The sequence below is a fragment of the Hyla sarda genome, chromosome 1 (genome assembly GCF_029499605.1).
Source record: "Hyla sarda isolate aHylSar1 chromosome 1, aHylSar1.hap1, whole genome shotgun sequence".
Lineage (NCBI taxonomy): Eukaryota > Metazoa > Chordata > Amphibia > Anura > Hylidae > Hyla > Hyla sarda.
The window spans coordinates 498011640-498039449 of NC_079189.1; the positions used below are offsets into that span (position 1 = coordinate 498011640).

At 44.4% G+C, this 27810-nt stretch overlaps 1 protein-coding gene across 1 annotated transcript in view; it reads left to right on the forward strand.

The window, feature by feature from the left end:
• The first annotated feature begins 10929 nt into the window (after positions 1-10929).
• The window catches only part of REEP5 (receptor accessory protein 5), a 39405-nt gene continuing 22524 nt past the window's right edge, over positions 10930-27810 (forward strand). The window contains exons 1-2 of the mRNA XM_056537462.1: positions 10930-11316; positions 20969-21062. Coding sequence (XP_056393437.1) covers positions 11199-11316; positions 20969-21062 — 212 coding nt within the window. The 5' untranslated portion in view covers positions 10930-11198. The remainder of the gene's footprint in view (positions 11317-20968; positions 21063-27810) is intronic.

Below are 27810 nucleotides of genomic sequence, written 5' to 3' on the forward strand. Positions count from 1 at the left end.
GCTGATGCTGCTTGCTTTGCAGCACAGGAACAAGAGCGCGATTATCGGCTGCAGCTCCCTTATATGGGCAGGGGCTGGCCGTTTTAGGATTGGTCCACACCATCTGTCAATCAGCTTTACAAGGCATTGTGGGTATCACATGTTCCATGAACCTCCAAAGGTATTTTTTAGAGACTAGAACATTGTCACGTGACCCGCAGGTCCTGCGACACTAGCGCAAGGTAAGTACACTTTTTATATACATTTATTTACATTTACCTGAATAATATATTAACTATTTAAGGGGTGACTAGGGGAGGACTAGATCTGAGGACCCCACGGTTCCTAGGAACTCTGACTTTGGGGACCCCTACCAAAGTATGGTATGTAATATGGTACCAGGGCACCACAAACCCCCTTACTTAAAACAAGTCGACCCCGACGCCTATCCCCTAAGGCAGAGGAACTAGGACGAAGGCTAAGGATGAAAGCATTATACATATATACATCCTGACACATTCTTATGACTAGAGATAATTCTTTTTACTGGAGATAATACATTATATGCATCCTGACACATTCTTATGACTAGCATTATCTCACTAGACACTTAGAACTCTCTACACATTTTAAAAGTTCGCTAGACATATCTAAAGCTCTCTAAAACATTTCTCAAGATTTCTAGATATTTATACACAGCTCTCTAAACACTTAAGAAGCTCTATAAACATTTATTCTCAAGCTTCCTAGATTTTTATACAGCTCTCTAAACATTTATTCTCAAGCTGTCTAGACACATATATCTCACTAAAACATTTTACTTTTCGCCATTTAAGTTTACCTGTTAGTACACAGAAGGGTATATTGGCTTGCCTGAGGCTATCAATAAGTTAGCTACTAGGGTCTATTGGCTACACGCTTCTTACCCCTAGAACACAACAGTATAACCTTACCTAGGTTACCTTTAGTAAATACGTGCATCAATTTTTAGCTCGCAAGAGCACCTACTGGCCAGGTAGTGCATCTCACACACGTAAAAAGAAAAGAAAGATTAGTGTACCTAACAGTGGCAGAAATTGGACAATGACAGACTACAATTCCTAAAGTGTTTTTTATTAATGTGAGATATACTTTATTTTTGTGTACTAAGTTAGAATGAAGTAAGTACATTTTAAGTGATTTGTTTGGTGTACTATGTGTACAGATACTATTTGGAAGATCAGTCCTGGTATCTTAAGGGTAGTTAACCCTGTGTTATCCTTTCAGGCCTTCGCAACATCACCTCTGGGCTGGCAGGAGTCTCTTCAAATAATAGTCCTGTGGAAATTTCAGTCCCCGAGGGACCAGTTTGAGGGCTGGAAACAGATGCAACTTCTTTGGGTGGACTGGGGGATTTCCTGAAGTCAGGTGGAGAAGGTCTTGCTGGACTTGAAGCAGCAACGGGAGAGGTGCTGGTGCTAGCTGGAGTGACTGGTTGTGGTTGACTAGGTGGAGCAACCAGTGGCGGCTGGCTAGGTGGAGCAACAAGGGGCGGCTGGCTCAAGCTGGACATGGCATACCCCAATATATGACAGATTGGTGAGAGGAGAATAAAGGAACATCCATACTTGGATGAATTCCTTCTCCTGGTACATATTCCCTCGCTGGCTTGGCTGGAGGAGGAGTAGGGAGAGGTGCAGGAGGAGGTGATCCTGGCAAGTCTTCCTTCAAGCACACCTTTATTCTTTTTCGGGGGACCACCTGTGGCTCAAACCCTTCTTTCTGTATTTCATACACATCCGTATCGGGATAAGGTATTGCAGTAATAGTATAGGGTTCTGTTTCCCATAGAGAATCCAACTTATGAGTTCTTGGGAATTTTCTGAGCCAAACTTTGTCTCCAAGCTGCAGGGGCTGCACTGAGGCATGCCGATTATACTCTTTTTGCTGTCGCCCTGGGCTTCGCCCATTTTCTTTTCCACAATGTCTCGGGCTTCTTTGATCCTCCTGCGTTGTTCAGAGACCCAGTTCTGAGAAACTTGAGGGGAATTATTGAAAGGAGCTTGTAGCCCAAAAGTTCTGTCCTTTGGCAGTTGACCATGTCGGCCCATCATGAGAAAGAAGGGAGATTAACCTGTAGAGCAATGAATAGTGTAGTTGTAGATTTCCAATAACTCTGGCAGTAGTCGGGGCCACTCTTCGTGTTTTGAGACAGAAGCTGCTCGGAGCATATGGATAAACACCTGGTTGATCCTTTCGCAAAGCCCATTTCCTTGAGGATGGTAAGCTGTCGTTCGGAGCTTCTTACAATCATGCAGCTGGCAGAGTTCCTGAAACAACTGAGCTTCTAAGGCCATCCCTCGGTCAGTGAGGACTGCTTCGGGACACCCCAAGGGTTGGATCCAGTGGCTGTAGAAGAGTTGTGCTGACGTCTTGGCGGTCAGATCCTTGATGGGAACAACAACCACCCACTTAGAGTAGTGATCCACCATGGTCAAGGCATAGCAATAGCCAGATCGAGTGGGGGTCAGCTTCACATGGTCCAGGGCAACCATTTGATTAGGCCTCTAAGTATGGATGAGGTGCAAGGGTGCTCTCGCATCTTTACGTGGGTTCCTGATGACATTTCACGCGGTACATTCAGCACACCATTTTTCGATGTCTCCTTGAATTCCTATCCAATAAAATCTTCGGCGAATAGTGGCCTCTGTCTTATGGATTCCAAAATGCCCCAACTGGTCGTGATATGCATTCAGGACCATAGCTGCATCTCTTCTAGGGATTACAATTTGATGCACCCATTCTCCAGACACCGGGTCCAGGGAGTTTCTGTATAACAGTCCTTTATGGAGGAATAGACGATTTCGCTGTCGCCACAACCGTTTCAGTTCAAAGTCCCCTTGCTGCTTGTGGAGTCGAGTAGGCACCTTCTTGTGGAGGCAGTAATCCAAGAGGTCCCCTATGACCTGACTCTCATCCTGCAGAGTCTTCCATGTGTATTGATCCTCGGGGACTTTCAGAGGTCCAGGTTCGTCACCCTCTTGGGCAGTTAGAGCAATCTGGCTCACGAACCGTTGGTAGAAGGGTGGCATCTCCACATCTTCCCATTCATCCCCTGCAGGGGGATCTTCACCTGGGGCCATCCGGGAGAGAGCATCCGCATTGACATTGGATTTTCCACTGCGATACTTAATGCTGAAGTTATAATTGGCCAACTGGGAGGCCCAGCGCTGCTCAATAGCCTCCAACTTGGCAGTATTCAAGTGGGCCAAAGGATTGTTGTCCGTATAGACCGTGAAGGGGGTGGCCGCCAGGTAATCCTTGAATTTTTCAGTGATGGCCCAGACCAGGGCCAGGAGCTCCAACTTGAAAGAACTGTAGTTGGCATCGTTTCTTTCCGCGCCTCGAAGATGACAGCTGGCGTAGGCTATTACCCTCTCTTAACCATCTTGTAGCTGAGATAAGACGGTTCCCAGTCCTTCGAAACTGGCGTCGGTATATAAGCAGAATGGCTGACCGTAGTCAGGATAGGGCAAGATCGGAGGTTCTGTAAGATGGTACTTTTAAGCTCGGAAGGCAGTTTCTTGGTCTTCAGCCCACTGTATCGGGAGCCTCCCATTATAATTTTCCTTGGCAGTACCCCTCAGCCTCAGCAGCAGTCAGGGGACCAGCAATTTGTGCAAAGTAGGGGATGAAACGACAGTAGTAGCCGGCAAATCCCAGGAAACTTCAGACATCTCGCACTGTCTTGTGTGTAGGCCAGTCCCTCACAGCACTGATTTTCTCAGGATCAGGTTGGACACCTTCGGCACTTAAGACATGTCCTAGATAGTGCACTTGTGGCTTTAACAGTTGACACTTGGAAGGCTTGACTTTCAGTCCATGCCGTATAAGGACTGGGAAAACTTTCAGGTGGTCCAGATGTTTCTGATACGTCCGAGAATAAATGATGACGTCATCCAAGTATAGGAAGACACTTTGGAAGTTGAGATGCCCTAAACATCGTTCCATCAGGCGTTGAAAGGTGGCCGGTGCATTACAAAGCCCAAAGGGCATGCTTTTGAATTGGAAGAGTCCCATGGGGGTCACAAACGCCATCTTTTCCTTATCCTCCTCGGCCATTGGTACTTGCCAGTACCCACTGGTCAGATCTAGTGTAGAGAAGTAAGCTGCAGATCCGTACGCAGTCAGAGATTCTTCAATTCTGGGAAGAGGATAGGCATCCTTGTGGGTCACACTGTTTAACTTCCGGTAGTCTAAACAAAAATGGATAGTTCCATCCTTCTTTTTTACAAGAACCAGGGGAGCCGCCCAAGGACTTTGGCTTTCTTGAATTACATCAGCCTCCTTCATTTCCTCCAACATTTTCTTGATGGTCTGGTACATTCCAGGTGCCACCGGCCGATGTCTCTCCTTGATGGGGGATTTGTCATCCATAAGGATCCGATGCTGGATCATCGTGGTCCGGCCAAAGTCAGTGGGAAATTTGCTGAAGGCTTCATGATGCTGTTTGGCTACGTGAAGGATCCCTTTCACTTGTTCCTCGGCGGTCTCTTCATCCCCAATTTGTAATGGAGTCCACCAGGGCTCCATAGGGTCCATATCGGCTCCTTGTCGGGCAGCCTGCGTCTTGGAGATCACGTCCTTGGAGTCCAGGCGATTAAGCTGGGCCATCGGGGTATACTTGGGTGGTCTCGCAGCTATTTCAGAGAGATTCACCAGAACTCTCCCGTTTCTTACGGTCACCAGACTCCTAGCCGCTCGCACCAGTGGGTAGTCCTCCAGCAGAGTAGGCTCCAAGAGTGCCTGATAGTCCTGATTCTTCACCCCAGGTTGGGCGCGACACCAGATGACCGTCTCTGTCTGCGGCTGCAGGGTAACAGCTCGCATGTCTTGAATCCTGACCCGTCAGATCCTTCCCTGAAGATTCACGAACTTCTGTTCAGCTTGAAGTATCTGGAGGTGATGTTGCACGGCTCGCCGGCCTGGTGGTGACATGTGAGGGAGAGATGCATGCAGTGAAGTAACAATACCATCAAAACAATGCCTCATAATATTCATACCTAGTATGAACTCCGCTGCACCCTCCTCGTTAACACTAGTAATAATCACACCCTGCTCCTTTAAAATATGCTCTCCCACCTGTACCGTGGGCTCCCAGTAGCCATGCCTGGGTACTGGTTTCCCGTTCCCTGCAATCACCCTAAACTCTGACTCCCCAGGCTAACATAATTTTTCAGGCCCCAATACCTATAGAACACCCCTTATGGAATCGTGGACACCTGCGAACCAGTATCTATTAAGGCCTGCAGTTTGACCCCCTGTACATAGGGGCAAGGAGCAATATACATTAATAGTCCCTTCTTGGTGCTGGCTGTCGCTGGACCTTCTTCCGTTACTCCTGGGGTGCGGTCCTCGACCCCAGGGGACGCCTGTTTAAAGCCCAGCATTGGCTCTTTCAGTGTCCTAGCTTTCCACAATGGTTGCAGACAGACCTCTGATTACCAGGTGGCCTCACAGGAGGGGTGTCAGGTGGATTGGCAGGGCGGGGGTCAGGTTTCTTAGGTGGAAGAGGCGCAGGCCTAGGGGAGTTGGACCGGCCTGCCATCTCCTTAAAAGCCTTGGATAACTGTTAAATGTCCTGTTTTATATCCTGCAAATCAGCAGTCCATGAACTGGGGGAAGGGGTAGCAGGGACAGGCGGTGAAGGGACCGGAGATTGGAGCGAACTCGCGGTGAACGCGCGGTGCCGCAGTGGCGATCCCGAGGGTCCCCAGCAGCGAGACCCCGGGGATCTGACATCTTATCCCCTATCCTTTGGCGGAGTACCGCTTTAAGGACATTTGGGGTATTGATCATTTACAAACTATATTTTTGCCATAGTTACTTTTTTTTGCACCTTTTTTTGTTACTTTTAAAAGTGTACCTGTTGTTAGCAAAAAGTTTTTTGAAACATTTACATTTATATGTATATTTATAATATACATTGGTTTAAAAATGTGTATATTTTGAGTGAAAAAATGCTGTCCCTGCAGCTATTGCCTGTGTGTCTTAGTGAGGAGACCAAATACAGGAAGTGAGGGCAGGACAAGCAGGACTGTGTGCCGTCTCCTGGCTTGTCAATCATGCTGATGTGTAAGCCAGGAGCATGTCACAGAACCTCACTACACAAAGTCCTGCTTGTCCTCAGTAGCTTCAGGGCCAAAAATATACACATTTTTTTACCAATATATATAAGAAATATACATATATTTTCTACATTATATAAAAAAGCAGGGTAATGGCAGGTAGATGATTTTCTATAATGACATCACGATGCTGGTGCATGTTAGAGACCTTGTGCTCCCCCACCTTTTGTTTGACGATGCCCCACAGATGCTCAATGGGGTTTATGTGCTTGGCTCCCAATTTCTTTTTCTTTTCTGCAATGCAATTCCCAGCTGTGGCATACACAAACTTCTGTACTGTATTTCCCAGCGGCAGGGTGTGTATTCCTAAAATATATGTGACAGAAATGTAAGTTACAGGTATGACAGGTAGCCTAGTAAAGGGCTGCAAGGTCTTTGTACAACTTCTCCTCACAGGCTATGCTTGTTTATCCCCCAGACAGGCATTCCTCACCTTACTCCTCTCTCTCTCTTCTGCACTAAACTTCCTCCACTGACTAACTTTATCTGACTTTGTCCTGATGAGAACCTGAGCTACAACTAAGCTTCTATAAAATTCCAGTCTACAGTTTTATGTGTGGGTAACAGTTTCCAGCCATAGCATTTGTCTGGGTACAGATTAAGGACATAGGGGGATATATCATTTTGCAGTTACTTTTTTCCACCTTTTTTGTGACTTTTCAAGTAGACAATTTTCTCTAAATGTTAAAAATAAGAGAATATTTTTTTGTATATAATGTAAATATGAAAAATGTGCTTTAAATAATGGGTTATTTTCTGATGATACATTTCCTTTAAAGTACTGTATTTATAACCATTGTTTCATTTTTCATTAGAAGACTGATATGATGCTTTATTAAATGGCTTATAACAGAAAAATGTCTCTTTATTCATTTATTAGACCCCTCTATTCTTCCTTCACTGATTGCTCACTTTCAATCTTAAAGGGGTACTTTGATCCTAGACATCTTATCCCCTATCCAACAGAAAGGGGATAAGATGCCTGATTGAGGAGGTCCCACCGCTGGGAACCCCCGAGATCTCTCCTGCAGCACCCTCTGTCATCTGGAGCATGGAGCAATGTGTAGGGGCGGAGTACCCCTTTAAGGCTATTTTCACACGGCCGAATTTCCTCATGCAGAGTTCTGCACGGATTCCGCATGCGGATTCCACATCAGGTTTTTTTTTTTTTCTTTTTGCATTTGTGGCACATTTAGGCCATCCCATTTTCCCTGAAGCCATGCCCTTTCAGGTAAGCCAAGCATTTGGCAAAAAGGTGTCTAAAACACATAATAAATATATCCCAGGTCATGTAAAAGTGCTTTTCTTTTTTCTCTTTTTTTTTTGTGCAAAGTATTATTGAATGACACTTTTTACATTACTATAAATAATCGCAATTGATATAAATATACAGTCACTGCTAGAACAACCACAAGGGCCCTGTGGTTTGTCACTTCTGATTTAATATTCGGTCAGAATTTTATTTTAAACGTCATCACCAGATTTATATTTTATTTTTTTATATACTATTTCCATTTTATTTAATAAATGCAAATGAATATTTGGCTACACACCAATGTTATATTTTCTATTCTATTTTGTACTTCTATTGGTAGGAAAAAAACTACCTATCAAGGTGAGATTTACCATAACACTTATTCCTTCAATATCGTTTAAAAGTTTGCATATTATTATTCATCAATTTCAAAAAGCAAAAAGGGACTACAGTAATCCCTGCCACAGCTAAGATTTGTTATACAATGAGCTGTATACTTCTACACATATATTACCTAATTCACCATGAGGTTTAATATTCCTTTTGCTAAGCATTTAAAAAGGCTTCACATATGAGGACTGCCTACTGGAGCTATAATAAAAGATGGTCACTCAGGACCTTGATATATGTACAAAATATATATTTATTTACTTACTGCCCCCTACATGATTGCAAGTTGTCTGCCAGGAACTATCCTAATCTATATATATAAAACTCAACATGTGTGTGTGTGTATGTATGTGTGTATGTATGTGTGTATGTTCCAGCATCACGTCCAAACAGCTAAAGATATTAACATGAAACTTGGCACACATGTTCCTTATATGTCAACAACAAACATAGGATAGGTGATTTTACCCTTACCCACCCCGATTTGCCAGGGGTGGGGTTTATGTTTAAAGTCCCATACAAGTCAATGGGAAATATATGTTACTGCATAACTTCCAAACGGCTGGAGATATTTCCATAATACTTGGTCACGTTACTTAAATGTCCACTTAAAATATAGGATAGTTAATTTAACCCTTAACTACCCCATTTGTGAGGGTCAGGGCTTTTGTTTAAAGTCTCATGCAAATCAATGGGAAATGTATGTTCCCACATAACTTATGTACAACTGGAGATATTTCAATACCTGGTACACATATTACGGGTCGGGATAGGAGGTCAAGATAGGAGGTCGGGATAGGAGGTCGGGATAGGAGGTCGGGATAGGAGGACGGGATAGGAGGACGGGATAGGAGGACGGGATAGGAGGACGGGATAGGAGGTCGGGATAGATGGATTGGATAGGAGGACGGGATAGGAGGTAGGGATTGGAGGTCTGGATAGGAGGTCGGGATAAGGATAGGAGGATGGGATAGGAGGTAGGGATAGGAGGTCGAGATAGGAGGTCGAGATAGGAGGACGGGATAGGAGGACGGGATAGGAGGACGGGATAGGAGGACGGGATAGGAGGACGGGATAGGAGGACGGGATAGGAGGACGGGATATGAAGTCAAAAGCTTCCTCCTTTGTTTATTTTCCTTCCCAACAAGGATTAGGAAGGAAAAAACGGGCAATGCTGGGTACTCAGCTAGTAGAGAATAATTTCCACTATTACCACAGAAAAGTGAGTAGAGTCAGACTCGCATAAATTGTGTGTCATGTCGGGCAGGGATAGAGTGTAGCCCTGAGCTTGCCCACTCCCTCTGTCCCTGCCTACTTAGGTACCCTCCCTAAGCAGCGGGTCCACAACCACGGTGCCGGTCCCTTCCTAAATAAGTGATGGGTAGTCACTGGTCAAAACATTAAACTACAAAGACTGACAAAGGTGGGGAAACGCTGGAGGCACACTAAAGAATAACCTAAACACACACACACGCAATACGAAGTCAACGAGGCGAGTCAAAGCCAGGAGGGAACAAAGTACAATAACAGAGAGCCAAAGAGTAGTCAAAAGCCAAGCCAAAAAGTATCAGAACCAGATAGACAATAATAATACAGAGGTAGCTAGTTAAGTTGCAAGAACTTTCACAGGCAAGGCATAACTGAGAAATACTTCCTTATATATCCCTGTGCTGCTAGCCGGGAGATTCTAATTGGCTCAGCAAGCTGAACGACACACAGAACACAGAGGCATAGTCCCAGCAACAGAATAAACAACAGAGCTAGAAAGAATTAACCCTATCGGTTCTGGTAGAACCAGTCATCATATTGTGAGGTAATTTGTTGGCTGTAGATTTGGCTGTAATTGCTTCCCATGCTTTAAAGATTACGTAACTAAGCTCATCCAAGGTGCTTGTACAGTGGGTAAAATAAGTATTAAACACGTCACCATTTTTCTCACCAAATACATTTCCAAAGGTGCAACTTATATTAAACTTTTTACCAGATGTTGGTAACAATCCAAGTAATCCTTGTAAAATTACACAGGGAAAAAGTATTGAACACATAAAGAAAAAGGGAGGTGTGAAAAGGCATGGGAAGCCAAGTCAGCTTAAATCTATCAGTAATCTAAAGCAATTCAGCCCCTTTGTCAGTGCAAATGAATATCAGCTGGATCAGTCCCAACTGATGACCTACAAAAAAAAGGTCTCATTGCCAAGGTGTCATGCTAGACACATCTCATGTTGGGTAAAAGCAACCGTTGAGACCCCCGTGATCGCCGGATGGAACCTGGGGCTTTCTCAGTGAGGACTGGTACAAAGCACCAAATTTATTAAATGGTGCAGGGCATGTCAGTTTTCTAAGCCAAGTCAGGGCTGGTGTAGATTTTGCAACAAACTGTGCAACAAATCACACATGATAAATTCATGACCACTGCAAAAAAGTCACCCAGACTATGGCACAGCGACACAACTTTAGAAAAAGTTTCTAAAGAATAAGTCACAATGAAACAGCAACTGAGACAAATAGTACACCAAATTAACAGCACAAAAACGGTAAAACCAATGATAAATTCCACTCATTGTTTAATTCCTCCTACGGAGTCTATAGGAGAAAAAAAAAACATAATTTACGTGAAAAAAAAAATCTCTTGGTGTCAACAAGCTGCGATTTTGGAAAACAGCCATTGAGACTCGGAAAATACACCATGTGGGGAATTTGGCATTTATGTGGAACAAAAAGTAGAAAAACACAGCCTTAGGAATAAGCTGTTATTTGATTGGTCGCTGCTCCTCCTCGGTTACCTCATCTACAGAGCTGTAGTGAGCAACAACCAATTGAGTTCTTTCTTATATTGTTGGAAGCTCTTCTAGAGGAATAAGCTGTTATTTGATTGGTCGCTGCTCCTCCTCGGTTACCTCATCTACAGAGCTGTAGTGAGCAACAATCAATTGAGTTCTTTCTTATATTGTTGGAAGCTCTTCTAGAGGAATAAGCTGTTATTTGATTGGTTGTTGTTGCCCTTCCCTGGTTACCCCATCTACAGCGCTGTAGTGAGCACCAATCAAGTTCCTTCTTATATCTGGAAGCTGTTCTAGAGGAATAAGCTGTCATCTGGTTGGTCTTCCCTGTTATCACTGCTGAGGGGGCCTGAGGAGAAGATTGTCCCCCCAGTACACAATGGCGGGTGTCTGGCAGCACTGCGGTGTGCTCTGGGTGTGGTTGCAGTACTGGAAATAGAAGGAGAAGCGGGGCGGGCTGCCAGCTGACGGCTCGAGTCTCCCTCACTTGCCCTAAATGCTGACGAGAAAGTCATCCCGGCCGCGCTAGACTCCTCCCGCCGTATCCCTCCGCCCCTCATCATCATCATCATCAAGCAGAGCAGAGCTACGTGTGTCACACATCAGCCATCACACCCGGAGCGTACCATGGCCGCGGCATTCAAGGAAGGCTTCGACAAGTTCCTGAGCCAGAAGAATGTCTGCACCGACCTGCTGGAGAAGATCGAGGCCAAGACCGGGGTGAACCGGCGCTACATCGCCCTTGGTGAGGAGACATGCCCTGCCCTGCTCGGTCCTGGCAGCTGTGCCCGATCAGCTGATGTGTATGATCTATGCAGGGGCACAGGATGACAAAGGGCGCGGGCACACCTGGGTGGGGGGCGCTGCTGCTCTCTGCTGTCACCTCCTTTGTAGGCAAAACTCGTTATTGTGTAATAATTGCCACTGGTGGGAAATGTCGCCTGTACTGCACGCTGTGGGACAAGTGTATGAAACGCGTGTGTGGCGTGTGACAGCAGATGGCTTGTGTGTTTAGGGGAATATTTCCTTATTTATGGATAGTTAGTATAGGTGAGCGGCCAACTTATATAATCCCATTGGTTCCCACTATTTTATAATATATATTGTGACTTTCTATTGTCCTCACTTTACATGGTTAAAGCCCCCACCCCCATAGACAGGTGGTATATAGGTAGCGCTGCTCCCTACCTGCCAGGTGATACAGATTGTATTATTCTACATCCTCCTGCTGTTTTAGGCTCCTTTCACACTACCATTGTCACACGGTAGTGTGATGGCTGCCAGGGAGAAAAAATACTGCTTGCGCTGAAAAACAGCGGTGCCCGACGGACCCCATTGACTATATCCATCGGGACCCCCTGTTGCGCCTCGTCAAAGTGACAGCTGTCAAAAAAAAAAAAAAAAAAGTTTGACCGCGGTTCTCGACAGGGCGCAACAGTAGTGTGAATGTAGCCTTAGAAGTACAACTCCCAGCATGCCCGGATATCTGTCTGCTGTCAGGGCATACTGGGAATTGTAGTTTTGCAACAGCTGGGAAGCCACATGTTAAAAGATAACCTGCTGGTCCTCCACATGGTTCCTCCTCTGCTCTCAGGTAGCATATGGTAGTGGCAACTTTGATCACTAAGGTCTATGCTTTCCAGCCAGGGTGCCTTCAGCTGTTGCAAAACTACAACTCCCAGCATGCCCGGACAGCCTCTGGCTGTCTGGGCATGCTGGGAGTTGTAGTTTTGCAACATCTGGATGCACCCAGGTTGGAAAGCACTTATCCTGGGAATGGGCCCAGCCTCAGCTCTGGAGCCTTCACTTCTGTTACATGCATCACGTAGCCCTAGGTGAGGCGATCTCTAACAATAGAAATAATTGAATAATAAACCCATATCTCTACGTAAAGTGGAGGTATTAATAGTGCAATGTGTTATGACCAATCCAGTTCTGTTTGTGATCTGGACGCAGAAGAACAGATGTAAGGCCGTGTCCCATGCTGTGCTGCACCTCCCTCTCAGATTTCCATCAAAAATACCTGTCAGAACTGAGCAGCACAAAGGGATATTTTGCAAAAAAAAAAAAAAATAATAATAATAATTTTCAGGCAACCAGACAGAAGCTGAATAGGGTCCATCATGTGACAGATCTGGGGCTGCTGTCATTTTTGCTGCTCTGTTTTCATGATTGATCGAAACAATGGAAGTGATCAACACAGATAGGAACAGATTCTGAAAGGTACCGTATTTATCGGCATATAACACGCACTTTTTAGGCTAAAATTTTTAGCCTTAAGTCTGTGTGCGTGTTATACGCCGATACACCCCCAGGAAAGGCAGGGGGAGAGAGGCCGTCGCTGCCCGCTTCTCTCCCCCTGCCTTTCCTGGGGTCTAGAGCGCTGCTGTCGGCCCTTCTCACCCCCTGGCTATCGGCGCCGCTGCCCTTTCTGTCCCCCTGACTATCGGTGCCGGCGCCCCATTGCCGGCGCCGATAGCCAGGGGGAGAGAAGCGGCGCCGACAGCCAGGGGGAGAGAAGGGGCAGCGGCACCCATTGCCGGCGCCGCTACCCCGTTGCCTCCCCCCATCCCCGGTGGCTTAATTACCTGAGTCGGGTCCGCGCTGCTGCAGGCCTCCGGCGTGCGTCCCCGGTGTCGTTGCTATGCGCTGAACGGCGCGGCGCATGATGTCAGTGCGCCGCGCCGTGCATAACAACGACGCAGGGGACGCACGCCGGAGGCCTGCAGCAGCGCGGACCCGACTCAGGTAATTATGCCACCGGGGATGGGGGGAGGCAACGGGGCAGCGGCGCCGGCAATGGGTGCCGCTGCCCCTTCTCTCCCCCTGGCTATCGGCGCCGGCACCGATAGTCAGGGGGACAGAACGGGCAGCGGCGCCGATAGCCAGGGGGTGAGAAGGGACGGCAGCAGCGCTCTAGACCCAAGGAAAGGCAGGGGGAGAGAAGCGGGCAGTGACGGCCTCTCTCCCCCTGCCTTTCCTGGGGGTGTATCGGGGTATACACGCGCGCACACACACCCTCATTTTACCATGGATATTTGGGTAAAAAACTTTTTACCCAAATATCCTTGGTAAAATGAGGGTGCGTGTTATAGGCCGGTGCGTGGTATACCCCGATAAATACGGTAAGTATCCCTTTTTAAAAGTACTGATGTGTCCTAGTGACACATGGTGGGGGAGACCCCTTCTGATCACTGAAGTGGATGGGCAGAAGTGCTCAGCTGTGATGGGTGCCTGTTCTTTTCCAAGTGTGCGGTCTATGGATTTATAGGAAGTCTCACGTCCACCATGGTGAGCAGTGCCAGGTAGAAGTGAATGGACACAGTGCTTTGCTGATAATAGGGATCCCATGTTAACCATTACTGTCCTGAAAGGGGAAAAAGATGAGAACTGCTGAGTCCATTCTGCATCACTATTAAAGTCTAGTGACAGAGCTGAATAGGAGTTGTGAGTACTCCTGTATTCTAATCTCAGCCATACAGCAAGCAGAGAGTTCTGTCAATGACAATGGATACCAGTGATACTCTGCAATTTCTGTAGGGACATCTGATGTAACCATGTATGTCCACACCCTAGTAGAGATCATTTAAACACCAACTATACTACAGATGAAGGCATTAGCAGGTATTGCTGATGTGCTTGAGAAGGAAAAGTTCAGACCATCTAGATGTGTTTTGAGCACATGTGCTCTTTGTCATAGATGGTGTACTCTTCTTAAGTTCACAAAGGACTAAAATATTGCCGCTACCAGCAGGCACACTGCGATGTGCGAGTCGAAGTATACTCGCACATCGCGGGAGCTCTCTGCCTAGCTCAGATCAGGGAGAGCGGCCGCAATGTGCGAGTACGCCGCGCACATCGCTACAGTGTGTCTGCTCGTCGCGGCATATTGCCGCTACCAGCAGGCACATGTAAAGACAGCATAGAGCGGGGCCTTCACCAGCGGATCCGCAGCTAAAAACGCTGCGAAAATCCGTGCGTGTGAATGTACCCTTAGGGTACGTTCACACGAGCGGATTTTTTTGCGGGTTTTCCACTGCGTATTTGAAAGGGGACGGGCTCTTCTCGGCTGTCCGCAGCTGATTTTCCGCAGTGGAATTTACGCCGCGGAAAATCCGCCACAAGCCCCATTGAAGTCAGTAGGGACTGCAGCGGATTTTCCCCAGCGTAAATTCGACTGCGGAAAATCTGCTGCGGACAGCCGAGAAGAGCCCGCCCCCTTTCAAATACGCAGTGGAAAACCCGCAAAAAAACCTTAGGGTGTATTCACACATACAGTATCCTGCACATATTTAGGATTTTATGTTGCAGATTTCAATGTCAACTAAATGACTGACCACATCAAATCCTGCACATCAAATATGCACAGGATACTGTACGTGTGAATAGACCCTTAGTTGACATGTACAGCATCTGCTGCATATTTTGTGAAGCTGATTTTGTTACCCATTTATGTCAATGGGCAGCAAAACCAGCAGATTTTGTACATGTGAACATACACTTGGGGTACGGTCCTATGTACCGCTTACGCAACGTATTTCACTGTGTAAGCTGCAACAAGAAATGCGCTATGTAATCCCTGATCAGCATACACACAGGGCTTACTGGCGGTGTTTGCCATGAGTGTTTGCCATGAGTTTTGGAGTCACTGCTGCTGGATAGCCCTGTGTGTATGGTGATCGGGGATTATGCAGCATATTTCCCACAGCGTGAAATACGCTGGGTAAGCGATAAGTGGCACCGTACCCTAGTGATGGGTGGTATGACCAAAAATGTATATCACGGTATTTTTCAAATACCCCCCCCCCCCCGAATGAATGAATTATCAGCCGCAGTGCGCTGGGGAACTAATCATATATCTCCCGCGGGCGCTGTCCTGCTTTTCCTCCCCCCCCCCCCCACCGAATGAACGAACTATCAGCCGCAGCGCTGTCCCCATGTCGGGGGACTAATCATGTTACCTGCAGGCGCTGATCTCCTTTCCCTCCTGTGAGCCGCGGTGCTGGAAGTGAACGGAAGCTGTCACCTCCCCCTGTAAGCGCTGAAAGCAAGTGGGCTGCAGGCACTGCAGAACTTCTGATCAGAACCTTTGCAGCGCCCGCGGCCCACTGGCTTTCAGCGCTTGCAGGGCTGATAATTAATTCATTCGAGGGGCCCGACCGGTATTGCGGTATAGGCAAAAATTCATACTGTACAGAAAAAACATACCGGTATTCGGTATGAACCGGTATATCGCCCAGCACTACCGTACCCTAAAAGTGGAAGATGTCTGCTGATCTTTAACTTACCTGGGTGTACGTCTAATTTCATTCACCTAAGCCAAAGGCTGTCCGGGCATGCTGGGAGTTGTAGTTTTGCAATACCTGAAGGAACCATGGTTGGGTAACACTAACCTAAGCCCTCATTCACACTTGTGTGACACTATGGAATTTCCTTGCCAAATTTCTGCAATAAAATTCCGCTTTTATGTAGAATAACATTGATGTCAAGGGAAGTCTGCTACTCAGTTTACACTATGGCAGTCTACAGCGGTACTTCTGATGCCAAATTGGCTTCTGCCGGAAGATTGAAAGTGTTCAATCTTTATTGAAGCCCCACTATGCTGTAGTGAATGGAATGGCGCTTGCTGTCTGTGTGGCAGATTGCTGCAGACAGTAAACGCCAATTCTGGAGGAGGCTGCCGTAAGTGAAATCTGCTTAGAATTTCCCTGTGGAAATTTTGTAGTATGAACAGGGCCTTAGGATCAGCATTTGACATAAGTGTTTGGAAGCCAAAACACAGAAAAGTAAGTAAATTGACTTTCCTTACCTGTTGTGATGCTCTCTATTATACATACTACCTTTTTATGTGGTAATGTTGACACAGACACTGACTCGGTACAGCGCGTGATTTGAGTAACAAATCCCTGTGGACAGACGCTCAGGGCTGACATTTTACTAATATTTTAATTCTGTCTGCTGTATTATACCTAAGCAGTGCCAGCGATTATAGACCTGGCATGTGATCTGCATGGCAACACTAAAGTGTGACAAACCTCAGCTCTGCAGAGTCATGAGACTAATAAAAAGTGGAAATAACAAATCTCATTTCTTGCCACCTCTCGGTAATTAATTGCATTTAATGGCTTTTCAGAGTCTCATTCACACCCATAAATCCATCAGCTGGCGGCTGGTTGATCAAGTAATGCAGGGTTTCAGGTAACTGTCCTTCTCACACGTGGATCGCTATTGGTAGGCACTTTGGCATCGCACCCATATACACGCCTAGATTGTAAATGATTAACTATGAAATATTAAGATGACAAAGAAAATTTTGAGTTCAAGACAATATAAAGCCTATTCTTTCAGAGCAGAAATAAACCTTGCATCCCAAGGTATTTTCATACATGTTTCATACAGGTATATGCAGATCTCTGTTGGAGACAAGACATCATATCCTATAACATTTACAGGCTGATGTGATGCATTGTAAGGTTAGGCTCACACTACGGAATTTCAGAGTGGAATTTCAAATAGGAATTTCAGTCGGAAATTCTGGTGCAGCAGAACCCTGTTGCTGGCAATGCAATCCCGCTGCACAGTGCATACTGATGCTGGAATTCCGCTGCCACTGTGCTGCTGTGGTCTTTTCACACTGCAGAATTTCTGCTTACGGAATTCCGCCTCAAATTAAAGCCCATAGACTATTATGGGATTCTGCACTCCCATTCACACTTCTGAATTTCCACAAGTGGAAATTCAGTAGTGTGAATGAGAGTGTGGAATCCCATAGAATACTATGGGCTTTAAAGGGGTACTCAACTTGTTGTTGTTGTTGTTTTTGTTTTTGTCTTTTTTTTATTTATTTTAAGTCCGCTGGTGCCAGAAAGTTAAACAGATTTGTAAATTACTTCTATTAAAAAATCTTAATCCTTCCAGTACTTAGCTGCTGTATGATTCACAGGAAGTTCTTTTCTTCTCGAATTTCCTTTCTATCTGACCATAGTGCTCTCTGCTGACACCTCTATCCATTTTAGGAACTGTCCAGAACAGGAGCAAATCCCCATAGAAAATGTATCCTGCTCTGGACAGTTCCTGACATGGACAGAGGTGTCAGCAGAGAGCACTGTGGTCAGATAGAAAGGAAATTCGAAAAGAAAAGAACTTCCTGTGGATCACCTGATAAGTACTGGAATTTAATAAGATTTTTATAATAGAAGTAATTTACAAATCTGTTTAACTTTCTGGCACCAGTTCATTTAAAAAAAAAAAATTCAAAATGTTTTCCAGTGGAGTACCCCTTTAATTTTGAGGCGAAATTCTGCAAGCGGAAATTCTGCCGTATGAATAGCCCCTCAGGCAGAATCCATGCTGCAGACATTGCAGTCTATGAGCACATCAATGTCCCGTGCAGTAACAGGTCCGACTTATTCCTTTGGCGCAAGGCGCACTTGGAATCCCCGTAGAGTGCAAGCAATGTGAATACACCGAAAAATGCATTAATTGTGCACACAATAGGGTAGATTTCTCATAACCTGTCTAAAGGAAAAGTCGACTAGTTGCCCATAACAACCAATCACATTGCTTCTTACATTTTTCTAGAAGCCCTTTTAAAAATGAAAGAAGCGATCGGATTGGTTGCTATGAGCAACCAGTCAACTTTTCCTCTGCACAGGCTTTAATAAATCTCGCCTATTGTTTTCATTGGAATCCCTGCCATGTATTGCACACTTTCATATGTTCTGTATTAGTCCAGTAATTAGGCAGATCTTCAGGGTTTTTTAATTTTGTTTTTGTTACCTTTACATATCTCATCCACATACTGCGTATTCTTTTCACGCATAAAGAGGCATCAGGGATTTTCAGATCAGCAGCATGCTCATTTTGCTTGTGTTTTTCCCAATGTCAGCACAGCAGAGGTGCTGCAAATTAGAAGTGAAATCTACAGTGCAAAATATCTGTTGGGTGTGGGCACAAGCCTATGGACCCTATTTGACGGCCCAGTGCTCTGTGGCGGTTCTCTAGGGCAGTGTTTCCCAACCAGGGTGCCTCCAGCTGTTGCAAAACTACAATTCCCAGCATGCCCGGACAGCCAACGGCTGTCCGGGCATGCGGGGAGTTGTAGTTTTGCAACAGCTGGAGGCACCCTGGTTGGGAAACTCTGCTCTAGGGCAGTGTTTCCCAACCAGGGTGACATAGGGAGATATGAGGCTGACTGCCAATGTTTTTGTTTTGTTTTTGGGTCGTTTTGACCCATTATTAAAACCAAAACAATCAGCCGGCCCTATTACACAGGAAGGCATCGTCCTTGATAATGGGGCCTTTAGGCTCCTTTACACAACATGGAAGATAAAATAGACAGTTTAAAAAAAAATTTTTTTATAGGTTTCCTAGGAATGCGCGTTCCCGGTAGTTGGCCGATGTAAAAGGTATATTATCAGCTGAAGAATGACACTTGTTCGTCGATTGTATGGATCTTTCACATCGACCTGTAGAAACACATAATATGCAGCCAATTATTTTGAAAGGCTGCATTAATGATTGAGCCTTTTATTGGCGGTATAAACGAACGCCGATCACCAACATTGTTACTTACTTGATGTGCCAGATTTTTACCATTTGACACATGCTACTTAAAAAAACTGGTGCATGTTTACACCATCGAGTCTGTTTGCACATTCTAATTGTTAGTTTTATGTGAAAAAAAAATCTGTGCCAAAAAGTGGTACATTTTTGGGATGGTAAGTCGCTCCTCCTCCTTTTATTAAGGCCACACCCACTGTCAAATTAGCAAGTTAAGTGTGGTGCAAAAGTGTCATAACCGTATTAGACTGCACTGTATGTGCATTGGGTACCTGTCATCAACTACATGTTTTCAGCTTGATAATCTTGTTTCTCATCACTGTTTTGCTTCTTGCTTTCTTAAAGGGATAATCCAACATCTGGTTAAAAGACAAAAAATGCTGCAGAAGCATAAAGCATTGCGTACCTGTCTGCCCCAGTAAACCACCAAAAATCAATTTGTTTTGGGGGTCTTAGTCCTGTACTTCCTGGTTGAGCAATTGCTCAGCACTACAATTCCCAGAATGCATTACTCTCCATCAGCTCTGCCTCAGTTATTCCACTCCTGCCTAGACCTCCTCCCACAGCAGTCCTGTCAGTTTCCTGCTCAAAGCTGTTGCAGTACCTACTGTATTCATTGCCTGTCTGCTCCTCTGTCATCATTCATCACAAGGCAGCATACTGGAAAACCATTTCAAAGGCTGTGTTCACACATTTTTTCTAAAATCGCAACAAAACTGCTTCTAAGTTGACTCCGAGAAGCTGCAGACACACCGGCTTTGTGTAGCATTTATGCATGTAGGGGTGTGTTTACACGTGCTGCACTATAAATATACTATAGACTTAATATATACAAATCGATCCTGGTTTAAAAGCTGTTGGTGTAAAGTGAGAGTAGCCCATGTACAATCACAGAGCGACAGCTGAAGCTGCGAGTATGGGAATGCGTGTCATTTGCATGTGTAGGAGGGGAGAGAGGGTGGAGGTAGACTTGGCAGCACTAGCGTTGACGTGCACTGTAGGAAGCTGAAGACAAACATTGTGGAAGATGATTCGGTTCCTTGCAGCAGGTAAGCAGCAGAACAGTTTCTGTAGTTTAAACTTCCATATGTCTATAGAAGCGTTGAACGTTGCATTATGTGCATTACAGAAAGTGTTCCATCGTATTGGGCTGGTGCCCTAGTCTTAATCAGAAACACTTGTATGTTAGAGGCCATCTGCTTTTAGTCCTATGGCTGCATGAGAGAGAACACTACTCATTCAAAGCTTAAAGGGGTTATCCAGGAAAAAACTTTATTTATTTTTTTAATAAATCAACTGGCTCCAGAAAGTTAAACAGACTTGTAAATTACTTCAATTAAAATCTTAATCCTTTAAGTGATTATGAGCTGCTGTAGTTGAGTTGTTCTTTTCTGTCTAAGTTCTCTCTGATGACACCTGTCTCGTGAACTGTCCAGAGTAGACGCAAATACTCATAGCAAACCTCTTCTACTCTGTGCAGTTCCAGAGACAAGCAAAGATGTCAGCAGAGAGCACTGTTGTCAGACAGAAAAGAACAACTCAACTTCTTCAGTAGCTGATAATTATTGTAAAAATTAAGATTTTTTTTTAATAGAAGTAATTTACAAATCTGTTTAACTTTCTGGAGCCACTTGATATAAAAAGTATACCCCTTTAAAAGTGTTTACATAGGGTTCATACACTAAGAGTTTGGGTTAGAAAATGTGAGGGGGTGAGATTTCTCCCATCTCCATGAGTAAGATCTTTGTATATATCTCTGTATATATTGTGTGCACATCACCTTATGTCTGCTGATTACTAAAGGGATTATTTATGTTTTCTTATTTCCTAAACAGCTGTCATTGGCATCTTAGCAGTTTACTTGGTGTTCGGCTATGGGGCATCTTTGCTTTGCAACTTGATCGGATTTGCCTATCCAGCATACATCTCGTAAGTGTCTGTTAGTATAACTTATAACTGCAGATTATCTGCGTGTGATGCTGGTCAGCTTCTGCCATTCCTAATTCCAATTAAAATACAGTTAAATCTAGACCTAAATTAATCACAACTTTCTCTAAAAGAAACTAGGCATATTGAGTATCAATAGAATATTTAATGCACAAAATCCTTTGTTTCCATTGTTGCTATTGTATTTATTTAAACTGCATTCACATTGTTCAAAGAACATCAGGATATACATCAGCATGCATTTTTTACAATATATTGGTCTTTTTACATACAAGCACATTTTTATTTTATTTTTTTCATTTTGCACGGGACACAAAATCGTGATCTACTGGGGTTTTAAGTCCCGTACAAAAAAGTACACATTTAGGAAATGGACCTATGGACTGGTATGTTGGTATTCCTTTTTGCCAATATCCTGATGTATACTTAGGACAGTTCACCAAATTGTGATGCAAATAACATGTTTATACCGCAGGTAATTTTACTGAGCAGTCTAGCTGTTTACAGGATAACAGAAAGAGCTGACACATTGTAATGTCTAGACATATCATGTAGCATTACAAACATACACAATATAGAAGGGCAGCAGATTGAGAAATGGACAGAACATGAGTCTTGGGTTGTGTAATTTTCTGAGGTTACTTGAGACTATATATAGACTATAGGTCTATCAGTAAACATGTCTGCTTACTCCAGTATCCTGCTTCTATGGGAGAATAACACTGTAATTCGGAATCCAATTACTTTTGCATGCTTAGAGAGGCATATGGTCGTACAGTAGGCCAAGTCGCATAAACTCTCTTCCCAATTTTGTACATTAAGCACTTGGAAGTTTATTCCCGTGACAACTAAGATTGCCTTTTAGCCTCATTGAGTGACAGTTTAGGGGTTTTAGATTGCAGGGGGTCCGACCGCTGGGGCCTCCCGCGATCTCTCTGTACGATCATTTAACTTATAAAAGAAAAATATAATTACATTTGGTGACACTTTCCCTTTAAATACTTTCCTGTGGCAATCTGACAAAGTAGAAAATGTCAGTGTTTAGATCTCATCAATGCTGGATTAAAGGAATATTACCTGTACTAGCTCGGGGTGGTTCACTCCACACAGTAACCACTCGGAAAAAAAAAATATCGCTATAAGAAATCCTAATAAGATTTCACAAGACACTGCAAGATCAAATGGCATCGGTAACAACAAAACACAGGTCAGTAACCTGTCTCTAAGAGCACGTTACATCTTATTATTCCAACCCGTGTGCCTCCAGCTGTTGCAAAACTACAACTCCCAGCATGTATGGTCTGTCAGCGCATTCTGGGAGTTGTAGTTTTGCAACAGCTGGAGGCACACGGGTTGGAATCACTGAGTTAGGAAACAGACTTTAGCTCAGTGTTTCCTAACCAGTGTGCCTACAGCTGTTACAAAACTACAATTCCCAGCATGCCCAGACAGTCAGGGATACTGGGTGTGTAGTTCTGCAATATCTGGCCCTTCAGATGTTGCAGAACTACAACTCCCAGCATGCCTGGACAGTCTGGGCATGCTAGGAGTTGTAGTTATGCAACAACTGGGGAAGAACAGTTTGGAGAACACTAAGTATTGGTCTCCAAACTGTAGCCCTCCAGATGTTGCAAAACTACAACTCCATGCGTGCCCAGACTGTCCAGGCATGCTGGGAGTTGTAGTTCTGCAACATATGAAGGGCCAGAACATATGAAGGGCCAGTGGTCTCCAAACTGTGTGGCCTTCCAGATGTTGCAAAACTACAACTCCCAGCATGCCCAGACAGCCTTTGGCTGTCTGGGCATGCTGGGAGTTGTAGTTTTGCAACTTTAGAAGGCCACAGTGAAGATCACTTACCGGCGATCTTCAGTGCAGCCTCCTCCACCGCCGCACTTTCTGGCCGCACTCCTCCTGTCGCTGCCACTTCTCCTTTGATGCCGCTGGTCCATGCCACCGTCTGGAAACTGTGGCCCTCCAGATGCTGCAAAACTACAACTCTCAGCATACCTAGACAGTATGGGAATGCTGAGAGTTGTAGTTTTACAGCATCTGGAGGGCCACAGTTTTGCGACCCCTATACAGTGATCTCCAAACTGTGGCCCTCCAGATGTTGCAATACTAAAACTTCCAGCATGCCCAGACAGTCAGGCATGCTGGGAGTTGTAGTTAGGCAACATCTGGCTCTTCAGATATTGCCGAACTACAACTCCCAGCATGCCTGGGTATGCTGGGAGTTGTAGTATTGCAACATCTGGAGGGTCACAGTTTCCAGACCCCTATACAGCGATCTCTAAACTTTTGAACTCCAGATGTTGCAAAATTACAACTCCCAGGATGCCCTTCAGCTGTCAGTGCATTCTGGGAGTTGTAGTTTTGCAACAGATGGAGGCACACTAGTGGGAAAACACTGAGAACCTGTGTGCCATCAGCTGTTGCAAAACTACAACTCCCAGCATGCATGGTCAGTGTTTTACATTCACACTGGCGGGGGTTTACCGAGTTTCCCGCTGCAAGTTTGAGTTGTGGCGGAAAATTTGCCGCATCTCAAACTCCCAGCGGAAGACTCACGGTAAACCACCGCCCGTGTGAATGTACCCTAAAACACTACACTGCACAAACACAAAATAAAGAGTAAAACGCTACCCCCTTAAACAGTGACCACTCCAGTAAAAATTAAAAATGTCACGTATGGTACAGTTTCCAAAACGGAGCCTCCAGCTGCTGCAAAATAGCTCTCTGTTTTACCGGACAGCCATTGACTGTCCAGTAATGCTTGGAGTTTTGCAACAGCTTGAGTCATCCTGTTTGGGAAACACTGCCGTACAGTATTTTTGGTGGCGGAGGCAATTGTAACACTTGCATCCGGTACGTCGGTACGTCCCAATGCAAATCCCTAGTTTAGGCCTCAAATGCACATGGTGCGCTCTCAAATTTTTTTACACTAACATGCTGGTGTTGCCCCCTTACTTTTCATTCTCACAAGAAGTAAAAGGAGAATAAGACTCCAAAAATTTTTACCACAATTTCTAATGAGTACGGAAATACATATGTGGACGCAAAGTGCTCTCCGGGTGCACAACAGGGCTCAGGTGTGAGAGGGCGCCATGTACATTTGAGGCCTAAATTGGTGATTTGCATAGGGGCTGTAGATTTTACAGTGGTCCTGACATATATGCAAAAAAAAAAAAACACGCACATGTGACCCCATTTTGGAAACTACACCCCTCATGTAATGTAATAATGGGTACAGTGAGCATTTACGCCCCACAGATGTCTGACAGATTTTTTTGAACCGTCGTCCGTAAAAATAAGTATTTTCACGTCCCATTTAACGACAACTCGTCAATCACCTGTGGGGTGTTAATGCTCACTGCACCCCTTGTTAGATTCCTTGATTGGTGTAGGTTCACAAATAGTGCTCCATGTGTTTTTTTATTTTTATTTTTTTTGCTGTTCTGCCCCCTCCAAAAACCATTTAGGCAAAATTCGCTCTCCAAAAGCCCATTGTCGCTCCTTCCCTTCTGAGCCCTGTAGTGTGCTCACAGAGCACTTTAAATCCACATATGAGGTATTTCATCACTCGAGAGGAATTGGTTTACAAATTTTGGGGGGATTTCTCACCTTATACCCCTTGTGTAAAAAAAAAAAAAAAAAAAAAAAAAAAAAAAAAAAAAAATGGGGCTATAAGAACATGTTAGTGTAAAAAATGGAGATTTAGAATTTTCTCCTCCACTTTGCTGCTATTGCGGTGAAGCAAACTTTCTGAATGTCATATTGAATACTTTTAGGGGTGCAGTTTCTATAATGGGCTCATTAATGGGGGGATTACCTACAGAAAGGCCCCTCAAATTCACTTCAAACTGAACTGGTCCCTGAAAAATTCAGATTTGGAATTTTTCATGAAAATTTGGAAAATTGCTGCTAAACTTTAAGCCCTCTAATGTCTTCAAAAAGTAAAAACATGTCAACTTTATGATGCCAACATAAAGTAGACATATTGTATTTGTGAATCAATATGTAAATTATTTGGCATTTTCCTTACAAGCAGAGAGCTTCAAAGTTTGAAAAATGCTAAATGTTCAATATTTTCATGAAATTTTGGAATTTTTCACCAAGTAATGATGCAAGTATCGACAAAAATTTACCACTGTGTTAAAGTAGAATAGGTCATGAAAAAACAAACTCGGAATAAAATTCATAAGTAAAAGCATCCCAGAGTTATTAATGCTTAAAGTGACAGAGGTCAGATTTGCTATAAATGCTCCCGTCCTTGGGGTCAAAATGGGCTCTGTCCCCAAGGGGTTAAAATGTTGCAAATGAGGCAGTATAGGGTAACCAAGCATTGGGATTAGCTATTCCTTATTCATCTTTATCCCTTTGATGGGTTTCCAATTTTAGTTTTGGCATATTGCTTTTTTTCCAAAGCTGTTTTCGTGCTGTAAATCTTACAAAAATCGTGTGAAGATATCCAAGATGGGGCATTGTGTAGCATGTTAAGTGAATCCTATCAATAATGCTTACTTACCCCCAGTTTTCCTACAGTGTTATCTGTTTTACCTTAGCTCCATTGCATTCATACTTCTCATTACTGCTGCTGGGTCTTGTGATAACGTGCTCTAATGCAGCCAAAGGCTGTCCGGGCATGTTGGGACTTATAGTTTTGCAACAGCTGGAAGCACACTGATTGGGAAACACTTCTTTAATGGCTAAACAGTAGGTCAGTCTGTCTTGTGTGACTGACTTCCTGTAAACTACAGGATTATATCATCACCTCGTGTCAGATCCCTTCTGGTTTAAATGGGTTCTCCGCTGCCCTGCCTTCCGGAGCTCCGCTCGCAGCATCCGGAAGTTTATTACTCTGAACGCTGTGTGCGGGCTTCCGTGTTCGAGGCCGCCCCCTCGTAACGTCACGCCCGCCCCCTCAACGAAAGTCTATGGGAAGGGGGCGTGAAAGCGGTCGCTGCCTCAAACACGGAAGCCCGCACACAGCGTTCAGAGTAATAAACTTCCGGATGCTGCGAGGGGAGCTCCGGAAGGCAGGGCAGCGGAGAACCCCTTTAAAGATCTTATATTTTCCCGTAAGAGACTATGGGGAGATTTATCAAAACCTATGTAGAGGAAGAATGGTGCAGTTACCTATAGAAACCAATTGGATTGATTCTTTCTTTTTTTACAGAGGCCTTTTTTTTTTTTTTTAAATTAAAGAAGCGATCTGGTTGCTATGGGCAAATGAACCACTTTTTCTCTGCACAGGTTTTTAAAAATCTCCCCCAAGAAGTGCAGTGATAGAGTCCGTACAATGATCAGCTGCAGAATTATATTACTCCCCTGTCCCCACTGCCTGCCGTCTCTGTGAATAGATTCTGTCTAGTGCAGGCATATCAAACATTCAGCACTGCAGATGTTTTAGACTATATCTCCTATGATTCTATTACAGCTAAAATGCTGACAATGCATCATGGGAGATGTAGTCCAAAACATCTGCAGTGCCAAAGGTTACCTATGCCTGGTCTAGTGTGTCCTAGGTGATGCAGCCTTACATTGTTGTTTTGTGTAGAAAACTGAAACCCCTCACAAGAAGACAGTCTGCAGTATGAGTGCAAGATAGAAGCTGTATGTCACTGGTCTATCACTTACTGCAATTAGATTGGTTTTACATTTTCTCCACAGAGCGGATAGGTTAAGAGCAATGTAATGCTGGTGTCCTAAATGTGATCCTAAATATAGAGACTCACTAGATTTATTGCCTTACTTGAGGATCACATGAACGAATGACAGAGATGCTGATCAGAATTACATCACGTTATGCACTGGTTTGCCTGATATTGTTTTTATATCAAGGACAACGAGTGCAGGGAAGTAGTCCTTCCTATTCTGTATGTATGCTCTGTAGTCCTCAATAATTATAAGGAGCAAATCCCTCTGCCCACTAGCCTCTGACTGCTTTCTCCCTATACTATGGACTGACCTGTAGGCTAGTTCTCTCACATCCCTTTAATGGTTTATATACAAAGAGTGGTAAGCGTGTCTAATCTATGAACATTGTGTCATCTGTACTTTATCCTTTATCAAGTGCATATAATGGTAGGCTGCTTTGGTGTAGTCATGAGAAGACGGCATACTGCTTGGTTGTGCCTTCCATGTCCTGAACATAGCAGACAATCAGGTCTATATATTGTGCTTTAATACAAAGTATAAGAATATTAGGGTTGGGGATAAGGCCTAACCTTTTAAAGGGAATCTGTCATCAGTGCCGACCACACTAACTTATTGGTACAGGCTTGTAGTGCGGGTGATGCACATGAAAATGATACTTACAGTTCCTCAATCAATGTAATGAGATAGAGATAGAGAGATATATATATATATAATCTATCTATCTATTATAATGTCAGGAGTTTGGTGCATGGGGTGGGTGTTACCAAACAACTCATGCCCCTCAAGAAGCCCTTTGTTTTAGTTATTGGGAGATCAATCCCAGTAGAGCTTACAATCCAACTAGTTTGCAATAATGCATACATCAAAGGGTAAATCACATTTTATATATTTACAGCATATATAGAGATAGGTAAGCTTCCCACTTTTCTCCATTGAAAATCATGGGATTTTGCGCATATGTTGCCATAACTCTCCGGAATAGAGAATTCTGCACAGCTGTGTATCCAGTCTCCACCTGCTTTTATTTACCTGGTGAAATGATGATCATAGGATAAACTACCAGTGTCTA